This window comes from Lactuca virosa, chromosome 3 (genome assembly GCF_052849685.1).
Source record: "Lactuca virosa cultivar CGN04683 chromosome 3, Lactuca_virosa_CGN04683_v6, whole genome shotgun sequence".
NCBI lineage: Eukaryota > Viridiplantae > Streptophyta > Magnoliopsida > Asterales > Asteraceae > Lactuca > Lactuca virosa.
In genome coordinates, this window is record NC_136428.1 from 134715625 (window position 1) to 134726861 (window position 11237).

The window sequence follows — 11237 nt, forward strand, 5'->3', positions numbered from 1 at the left end:
CGTAGGGGTATTTTGGTAAAGTGTTAGTTCCGGCTTTTGTGGAAATTGGATTTTTGTTCGGAGGGTCTTAAGGATGGTATGAGTTGATAAAAGTGTAGGGCTTCTCGTTACCTTTCTATGAATATAAGGATCGTCGAAAACGGGCATATAACGAAGAAGTTATGGCCTTCAGAAGTTTGGTGGTTTTAAGGTTTAGCCGGGTACTCTGGGCATACACAAAGGTTACGCGAAGCGTACTAGTGAAGAGAGCAGTATGTGGGGCGTACCTTGGCGTACGTTGGGCGTACTGACCAGGATGGTCGCGGGTGCTCTTCGGAGTACGCTGGGCGTACCATATGTACGTTGGGCGTACTCCAATCAGACCCAAACCCTATTTTAGGGTATTGGACCCTATTTAATCTCCTTATCTCATAACCTAACCCTAATATCTTTAGCATCCATCTCTCTAAACCCTAGAAATCGACCCTTAGCCCCCATTTGAGTGATTTTAGAGCTTCAAAGTGATTTAAGTGTGTTTTGGTGCTTGAGGAGGAAGAAGAAGCTTCTTGAAGAGTCACTATTTGACTTAGAGCTTTTGGATCCAGGCTTTGTGGACCTAGATTTAACTTCTGGAGGCACAAAGTCTCAACCTTGACAACCCTTTCTTGTAGATCTAGCTAGGTGGCACTTTGTTATGATTTTGGTCCCTTTGTGGTGGTTCTTGTAAGTAGAAGTTACTCTAGAACCTTTGAGCTTCATATTTGGCCTTTGTTGGGGTTATGGAGTCATAAACTTTGGATCTTGATGAGTATCAACCTTACATGCATGATTTGGTAGTCTTTTGGTGAAGCTTGGGACTTTGGGTTTTTATTTGGGTCCCAATAAGTCATGCTAAGTAATAAAGTCATGAACTTTATGACTTAAGAAGTCTCTTTGAATCAGATCTGGAAGTTTGGACTAAGGTCTTAAGGTATTAAGAGGTTTTTAAGACATTTTGGAGTGATTTTGACCTTTGGAATTCATCTTTGGTGTTTGGGCTTCATTAATCCATGCAAAGGCTTAAAGCATTCGACTTTATGGATCAAGTCACTTGTATTTAGCTATTTTGAGATTTTGTACGTCTTAGCTTAATGGATTAAGAGCTAGAATTTAGAGTTGTTCAAACAGGAGGAGTACGTTGAGAGTACAAGCCTGTACACGCAGCGTACAAGCTCTTAAGCCAGTACGCTTAGCGTACAAGCTGAGTACGCCCTGTGTACTTAACAGAGTGGGATTTCGGTTTTTGGGCTTTAGGTTGGGCCATCTTTTGGACTTTGTTGTTTTGGGCCCTGTTGGGCCATTAGGTTTTGGGTTGATATTTATTTTTGGAGGCCCACTATGGATTTGGACCCAATTTGGAAAATTGGGCAATGGATTGGGACTTGGTCATTTACCCTAGTAATGGATTTATGGTTATAGATTGGTCATTTACCCTAGTCATGGATTTATGGTTATAGATTGGAACTCAGTTGTTGATTGGGTGTTGATTTGACTTCGATAGTTCGGGGATCTGTCTGCCAGCAGCCAGGGATCTTCTTTTTGATTCGACAGTACGAGGTGAGTCTTTTCACTATATCCATGTGTCTAAGGCACCAATATCAGCCCATTACATGTTATGTGGTATGCTAGTTGTCTCTATGATACTTTCATGGAAGACCCTGGGGGTAGCCCGTGACACTTGGATATTAGACCATGGGGGGAGCCCATGGCATTCCAGGTAAAGACCATGGGGGAGCCAATGGTATTCCAGATAAAGACCATAGGGCGAGCCCATGGCAACTATATGTATGTTGCATGATAATCTTTGGTTGTATGTTGTATGGTATTTGAGGGAACTCACTAAGCTTTGTTCTTACGGTCTTTAGTTTTTGTTTCAGGTACTTCGGTTTTCAAATGAGAGGACTCGGGATGATTGCAGAGCACACCCCCCATGTTTCTGTATTCTGTGAAATACTCTGATTTAACGATGATATGCTAAGACTCAGTTACCTTAGTTTTATGGGAAAGCTATGTACTAACGATTTATTAATGTAAAAACAATTTTTTTATGTCAAGATTTTCGGGATGTTACACTGAGAAAGATTGAAAACAAGTCATAGATTGGTATGTGACACAGATCTGGTCAAGGGACGGTGACAAATTTGAGCTGGAAAATGCGCCTAAGAAAAGATAAAGAAAAGAGTTCCTTGATAGACTTATAATCAAAGATTGCTATGTTTAGGTTAAGTTCTAGATGTGACTCCTGGTGATGGAAGCATAATAGCAATGGGGTCTTCTCTGTTAATTCCTTAAGGAGATGCATGACAGATCACAAGTCTGAAGGTAACATTATGGAGTTTAGTTAGATTAACTGGGTTCCTCAAAAGATGACTTGTTTTGCGTGGAGACTCAAGATTAACATGGTTCCGGTTCTTGATAACCTTTCCTAGAGACGTATTAGTTTAAACTCGATGCAGTGCACCCATTGTTTGGCGGATATTGAAGAAGTTGGTCATCTCTTCTTCAAATGCGTTTATGCAAAGGAGCTGTCGTGGTGGTTTTGTGTTTGGTCTAAGATCATAGAGCAAGCCCCTTCGAGTTTTTTCTCACTAGTTCAGATGGCGGTTCCTTTAAAACCTAACAAGATGAAGTGGAAGCTGTTTTGGGCTCTTGCTTATGTGGTGTTTTGGGCTACTTGGAAGTCTAGAAATGACTGCAATTTCAATCCTAGAAAGGCAAATGCTATGAGAACTCTAGGGCAAATGCTATGAGAACGGCGGGAGACATTCAACTCAACGCGTTTAATTGGATAAAATATAGAGCGAGTTTTGTTTGGCTAAATTCGCATGATTGGTGTATTAATCCTTCTATTAATTGTACTTTGTAATGTTCTCCCTAGCATCTTGCTAGTCTTTTAATAAAATTCTTTGGTCATTAAAAAGACAATAAATAAATAAATAAATAAACTAATAACAAAAAAAAAAAAGATAATTAAAAAATAAAGTTATGTGTCAACTTAGCAATATATAGGTAGGGAGGGGTGGTAGTGATGAATTTTCTCCGACTTTACATATTTATCAAAATAGAAAATCAATTGTCAAATTTGAGCTCATCGGTATTTGGATTTAACGAAATATTAATGATAACAAAAAACGTTACAATAAAATATGTATGGAATATTTACCAATCAACATGGGTATTTGATCAAACGGAGATATAATATATAATCTATGTGATAGTTGATTGACCAGAAAGTCAATTGTGTACTTGTTCAGCAGATGGTCATGGCTTATGTCACTGAAAATGAAGGCAACCATAATCGCTTTCAAGGCTGGTGATGGATGCTGGTCAGTAACAAAAAAGTTGACATCTTTTGTAGTTAAAAATATGTTGACATTTTACCAAGTATTTTCCAATTATTATCGGTGACAAATAGTTATTTATTATTTGCTGGATTACATTTTTTAATTTCGTCCATATATAAATATTTCTGTTTCTTATACCCATTTCGGTATGTGCTCACTGCCATAAAGTTTTTTCAGTTTTGGAGGATCCACAATGATTATTAGTTTAACTGGATAATTGAATGATATATATGGAATACGTAATTGTTATTCAATATATTAAAATTAACTTTAATAAAATATCATGTTGGTATTTAATTGTCATGTTGGTATTTAATTATCATTGAAACGCTGGATGAGAAAAATGAATTTTTTTAGTAAAAAATGATTAACAAATACATGATTTCTTAAATATATTTTTAGTATTAAAACATATTTCACTATTGACAAAACCTAGTGAAAAAGAAAAAGAAAAACTTGGTTATGTTCCCTACTGTCCACTCTCACTCCCCGATATTAAGAGGTTTGTATGAGACTCATCTTTGGCGATGATAGTAATCAGCCTTTTCGGATTGTGCCATGCACCCTTCTCATGGCCAACCCTTGATTGAAATGAGTTCAGTCGTTTATGGGATGCCTAAGTCTTATCGGGTGAGCCACAAATGCATTAGTTCTTGATATTCAACTTGATATATTTTTTATTTTTGTTTTCAAACAGTAATTTATATTTTAGAAGAAAAAAATAATAATAAAGAACACTAAATTTAACGAAGGACTTTTCCTTTGTTATTGATTTCTTTTTCTTTTTCCTAAAACCCTAAATCCAAAAGAGTAGTAGGAACTGATAACCTTTCAGTTTTCTGGATTTACAAATCCACCCCAAAAGATTGGGAAAAAAAAAAGATAAGAAAAGATACCAAAAAAAAAAAAAAAGAAATAAGCGTTTGATTCACAAGAGTTGTTCGAATTTCCAACAGTCATCATCCATGACCATTCTTGAGTAGTGGGTGACGTCAGGTGCAAAAGTAGTATGGCTTCGAACATTTGTATCAGTTTCATATTCGTCATTGATCAACATGTTCAAATTGCTGATGAATTCATCGTCATCCTCCCATAATCCTGCTTCGAAGTTGTTGTAATTTGTAGAATCAAAGGACGGAGAACACCAGTCGAAACTTGGCAAAAACTGATGGAGTTCCTCATGTACATAACTTTGGTTGCAAACTGAAATGTCATAATTTGATGAAGTCGAAGAAGAGGAAGATGAAGAAGGTAAAGCTGGTAAAATGTTAATATTGTTAGGAAGCAGGATCTCATGAGGTTCTATCAATGGAACTTCATCAGTGCAAAAGTCAACTACTTGGAACGTTTCTGCAATTCTTTTGCTTTCTTGACCATCATCTTGTTCATCTTTAGCTACCTCGGTGACTGTACTTGACTGAATTGATGAAATTGTCTCGTTTAATACTTGAACTGATTCATTGTTTTCATGGTCCATTGCTTCTGAAAATTGGGTTTTCTCAGTGTCGGGTGGTGATTGGTGGTCTGTTAAAGTTGTTGAAGGAGAAAGTGGTTTATGGGTGAGAGGATCAATCCCCATTTTCTTAAGCTTTTTCTTGATATGGGTATTCCAGTGATTCTTGATTTCATTATCAGTTCTTCCAGGAAGATGAGAGGCTATCTTTGACCACCTAACAGTTAATACCAAAACCCAAATTAATTATTATTTTTTTCACAAAACAAATTCATTAGTAATGAAATGCGACTATACATTTTAATAGAAAGAATATTTTTCATCATAGACTATTAGTATTGAGTAGGTGCATGACACCCTTTTCTTAAAAAACAAACAAAAAAGAATGATATTGCGGATGGACCATTTAAACTTTTATGCACAATAGAATTGGTCCAATCATGTTGCCCACAAAGCCATTTCTTGAACCAAAGCTTTGAATCATGTGCATATGCATGACTTGTCTGCCACTCAACATATAGAAATATGAGAAATTCACCTGTTGCCAAGCTGAGCATGGAGATCAATCACCATCTTCTCTTCATGTTCAGATAACAAACCCCTTTTCAAATCTGGTCGAAGGTAGTTTGTCCATCTTAACCTGCAACTCTTTCCACATCTTAATAGCCCTGAAATTTCAAATAAACCAATTCAAGTTGATAAATTTCATAGTTTTTTTTTTCAGATTACAACTTGTTACAAAGATAAATTGGCTATAAGATTCGAACTCATGATTTTATATTTAGTAATTAAGTAATATAGGAAAAAAGTGTTATTCAAAAGTAAATGTTATTATATTTCTTATCCATATATACGTAAAAATTCAAGAACTTTTACGATTGCAGCACAACATCGAGATACTCTACAACCCGTACAAGAAAATAGTGTGCGGGTAGTAATGTAATTCAATGATGTGACACAATATATATATGATTCTCTTCAAGTCACAATCCCCACAGTAAATAGTTATCATCTCCATTTCTTTCCCAATAACATGAAAAGAGAACCGGCCCATATATAATCTACCTGCAAGTTTAGGGACAGCTCTCCAACAACATTGGCCATTGGTGAGGATGAAGTTAATAAGCTTCTTGTCTTCATCGGCTGTCCATGGCCCTTGTTTCAAGCCTACTTTATCGCAACACGGTTGTCTTCCCATTTCTCGATATATATAATATCGATATATGTATTTGTTATATCAGTATTTGTATGTGTATCTGTATCGACAAGTCTAACAAGCTCTTCAGAAAGAGAGTGATTGTGTTAGACTAGTAAAACCTTGAGAGGCATTGGGTTATATATAGCGTCGAAGTCACCTCAAGAAAACACGGTTTCATGTTTGCTTTTGTCTTGTTTTCAGAGTCTCATGATTTCTATATTTTTATATTATTTTTCTTTTTTCAAAGACTTTATCTTTATTTTCTAGCTCATACACGTGTCCTACTGATTTATTGACATAGGTTTAAGTGCGTTTAATGGTGTATATCAATTTTTTTAGAACGAGGGTAAATGACACATATAGCCTACTAATTTTTTAGGGTTAATCTTTTTAGTCACTTAAGTTTTTTTATGGTTTACGAGGAATCAAGTTGTGGACAACCTGTTATTTTAATCCCCTTTACTTGTTTTAGCCGGTTTAGGGGACATATAGACAAAACTTAGGCCCCACTTCTCTCTCTCTCTCTCTCTCTCTCTCTCTCTCTCTCTCTCTCTCTCTCTCTCTCTCTCTCTCTCTCTCTCTCTCTCTCTCTCAAAGTGAAATCTTGCAAATTGAGAAAACACCAAATCTATCTTCTTTCTAGGTACCATACTCTCTCTCTCTCTCTCTCTCTCTCTCTCTCTCTCTCTCTCTCTCTCTCTCTCTCTCTCTCTCTCTCTCTCTCTCTCTCTCTCTCTCTCTCTCTCTCTCAAAGTGAAAGCTTGCAAATTGAGAAAACACCAAATCTATCTTCTTTCTAGGTACCATATGATATTTGTTAAAGAATTTATTTTGTTCTTCCTAAACCGATTCACCACCTTCACCTCCATGTAAGGTTAGTGGTTATAAAAGAAAACCTACATTCTCATCATTAACACCACCACTACATCATCACCCCTGCCATAGACCCACCATCGGTGGCCTTGGACCACCGTGAATCACCACCATTGGCCACCATATTCGACCAAAAGTCCCTTCTTTCCCATCTCCATTCCGATAATTAGTCACCACCACTGTCGTTGTTGTTGTGACCAGCGAACACCACCGAACATCATCTTCTAGCTGTACCCACCACCACCAAACGCCCATCGCCGCAACTGCTGTGGAAGTTGAGACCAACATCAGGTCCCTACCCTTCCCTCTCGTCGAACTCGTCAGAAACATCAAGGAAACAAAGCACTAGAAATCGATGGAAGCATCGGAGCTACGATCGTCGCCATAACCGCCGTTCGCAGCCACCATCGGTTGCCTCCACAAACTCTGACCTGTCATCACCCTTATTGTCATCGTAAGCCTTCTTCACCACCCTTATTATATTTGCGTCTCGTCTGATGTCGTCCAGTCGAAGTTATGACGCCATAAGCCTCGTTTTTTTCCTTCCATCGTTCAAATGGGTCTGCAAGTCGTTCCTACAAGGTACGATGATCCTGAACAAAATTCATCTATTTCTAACCTTTTTTTGTTGCAGGATTGTTAGAAGATAAGAAACATGTTGCAGGATTGTTAGAAGATAAGAAACATGGTGGCTTTTACAACTTCACTTACAACCTTCGTCACGTTCTCCCCTTTCTTTCATTCTGCATAAAAATCACTCTCATTTTTTTTTCAAATCAACTCATGTATTCATTCATAACACGCATTTATTTGTTATGTTAATGCCTCTTTTTAATTTTTAGTATAATGGAGAACTTGGATGCAACTTTGAAGTTTACAGAAATGATGACTTTACTATTGATGAACTCAAAAAGTAGTAATTATGCAGCTTTGAAGAGAGAGAGAGAGAGAAAGAGAGAGAGAGAGAGAGAGAGAGAGAGAGAGAGAGAGAGAGAGAGATATGTGGATCCAAGAGTATGGGAAAATTCAAAGTCAATATAGGAAAAATTGTTCAAGAAATGTCAATGTGTCAAAGAGGTAATCGGGTGACCCCTTCACTTTGGCCAAAAGGATGTTATTGACCCGACAAAAACGACTTCGTTCTCTCATAAGGCCACAAAAATTGTTTAGGGACTAAATTGATAAACCCTAGAAATTTCGTAGGGCAATTGTGTCATTTTCCCTTTAAAATTATTGTCATGACTTCGTCATTGCTTCAAGACTTGTATTTGTCGTTAACATTTACCAAAATACCGTTTAAGTTACATATATGTATATAAAAATAAATAATAGTAGAAAATACATATAAAAATGTTAATTATATACAAAATTGCCACTTTAATTCACGTCTTACAAACGATGTAGCTTACCAAGACTCGTAAAAGCTTGAGGCTTAACAATACCGTCAAAATCACGTCTGACGTTATTTAGAACCTTGGTGTATATACATAATGTTTTCAAGGTTTTCATTACATATAATAGTTATGAAAAACTAAATATTCTCCTACTTATTATTCCTATTCATTTTAGTTCTTATCATTTTTAGATGATAGTAAATATAATACAAATTTATTAATTTTATTAAATATAACAAGTGTTATACTCTTAAATGTGTAAAAAAATGGTAGAAGAAAATAAATAACAGAATATTTGATTTCTTCGTAATTATATATAAGATTTTATGTAAAATAATAAGATCTTATGATATTACTATTTTAAAACAACTTTTATAGGATTGTAGCGACTTGAGTCTCATGTATTTAGTTAATTTTAGATTTGATAATACACTTGCCAAAAAAATAATTAAAATTTGGTAGGAACCTCTTAGTTTGAGTGACAGGTGGCCATATAAATGTTGATGATTTTAGTGTTATTATCATATTTTAGTGTAGTTATTATTAATATAAATATTGGTTGAGTGTTATTTACTCACCAAGACCGGAGGTGCAGGGTGCACGTTCGGAGTGATAAATGTGAAATCGAGAATATTGGGGTTTGAGGGCAGCGCCCCTGGAGCAAGGTTCCAAGGGGCACACCCCTGACGGGGACTAGGGGTAGCGCCCATTGCGGGGTCCAAGGGACAAAGCCCATACCACTGGTTCTGTCATATAACCACCATTCTATCCACTTGTTTTGGCTTTATTTTGTTTGTAACCAATTTCTAATTGCCATTTTCTTTGTATATAAGGATGATGGATGTCCCGAAAAATGGGTAACACTTTTGATAACCGAAATTGATCATTTTCTTTCATATGTCTCGTTAAAAATGCAAAACCGCAAGGTACTTTTTGTGTTTCGAATTTGGAATAGGCATGACTTCTAAATTATCATTCTTGGATTATCCCAAATCAGATTTCATGATACCCTAGGCTATAGTGTCGAAATCACAGATTTTAGAAATTGATTACAATCACGATTCTAAAATTATCCAAGTCTATATTGATATTCTCAAGACCCAAAATATAATAATATTCAAGTTGGATAGGAAATCAAGGAAAAAGTAACAAGGAGGCCTTTACTAATGTATTCATATTCGTAAGTTGAAGGTATGTGAAGAACACGAATATGGCCGAGGGAAACTTTTTCCTGGATGAAATTAATGTATGTCCCTTTTGATGTGTTTCCTATGTTGATTTTATACTAGATTTCCATATAGGCATTCCGTTGAAATGTTGTCACAATAGACCAAAAAGGTTCGTTGAATAGGGACATGGATCTGTAGGAGTAGATTTCATAATAGCTACATCATGGTACTTAACTTCGTCACTAGAGTGGGAATGAGTAGCTTGTCTTTTGGACAACGAAGATATGAGATTTTCACAAAAGAATGTGTAATGGCCCCAAGTTGACCATCGGGTGTCGGGGCTACCAACCTAATTGGCATCTGTGTACAAAGCAATCTTGGTAATTATGCGTTTAAGGAATTATTATATGTTGCGTAAGGGACATGTATAAACAAGCAAACCTCTTATACTATATATGAAATGTCCGCTCGGATGAACATAACATACTGTAAGGTACTAGCTAAGCTCCATTAAAGAGACTAGTCGTGAATAGGGTCACTGGTTGGATATGTTGAGTTTGGATATGGTAGCAATAGGTTTATAATTATTCATGATGACCCATTTGATGATTGCCTTAGTTTACTTAAATTGACTAAGGAACATGGTTTTAGTGGTATGAGTAAACTGGTATGCCTAGAAAATATGTTAAGGGGCCTGAATCTATCATATCATATTTGTATTTTAATGCATATGTGATCTCAATCTTAAGCTTAAGGCAAGGAAAATAATGTCCATATATAAAAGTAAGGAGGCAAGTCTATGTTCATGTTTTTAAATAAAAATTGATGTGTTCCTTTTACTTCAAACAGAGTTGTGATATAAAAGATGACCAAAAAAACTGCTAATATCAAGCCTGTTGCACTTGTTTAAGGCCATAAAAGGACTTTCATAGCTTATACACATAACTAGGGTAAGAATGATTGTAAAAGTCGGTTGGGTTGTGCATAGACATGGTTTCGTGGAAGTCATTATGTAGGAATGTATTTTTCACATCTAGTTTTTCAATGTCTTTGTTACAACTCGCAGCGAAGCTAATCTTAGCAGGTTTAATGATGAGACTAAAAGTCTCATCACAACAAACACCAATTTCTTATGACTTTAACAAGGCGTGATTTGTACCTTTGGTGAGTATCATTATATTATAACATCCAATGACATGGAATTATGATTGTGCCGATTTCTTGGGTACTAGTTCACAAGGACATTGTTCACAATATGTGTTTTTGTAACTTGTCCTCAAGTTATATGAAAAGTCACATTTATGATTTTTTAAAACTCATAAGATTTTCATAAGTTATGAAAATGAAGGGTCTCATTTTTTAAATGCTTTAAAGTCTTCCATAATTTATCCTCAAGTTATGGAACTTGAAGAGTTTTTCCATTTTGGAATTTGTAAAGTTTCCTCCCATGAATACTTTAATTCCAAGTTAAACCCTTAGAATTTTAAAAGTTAAAATTCAACCCTTATTCAGGAAGCCGGAGGCCTATAAGGGGGTTATAAGGTTACTGCCTATAAAATGGCAGTTTAATGCGTGACCACTCTCACCCACCGCTTCCTTGACTAGTGGAGGGTCGTTAGCCGAACGGGTAGGACAAGACTAAAATTCTCCCTTCATTAAAAGTATAATTATAAATACTAAGTAACTAAACACTTGTAAATTCCCAATCTTAGTTACTTAGGAAAATGTGAATTTGGTGCTAACTCCTGAATTACACTTTGCACCTTGCTTAAGTCATTAGTGGAGCGT

At 36.1% G+C, this 11237-nt stretch overlaps 1 protein-coding gene across 1 annotated transcript; it reads right to left on the reverse strand.

Annotated features, from left to right (window-relative positions):
• Positions 1 to 4263: 4263 nt before the first annotated feature.
• Positions 4264 to 6130, reverse strand: LOC145166595 (uncharacterized). Its single transcript, XM_079085617.1, has 3 exons — positions 5881 to 6130; positions 5354 to 5483; positions 4264 to 5032 (listed from the first exon to the last, which is right to left on the reverse strand). The coding sequence occupies exons 1-3, from the start codon at positions 6011 to 6013 to the stop codon at positions 4291 to 4293; spliced, it is 1005 nt and encodes a 334-aa protein (XP_078941743.1). The 5' UTR covers positions 6014 to 6130; the 3' UTR covers positions 4264 to 4290.
• Between the last annotated feature and the right edge of the window lie 5107 nt (positions 6131 to 11237).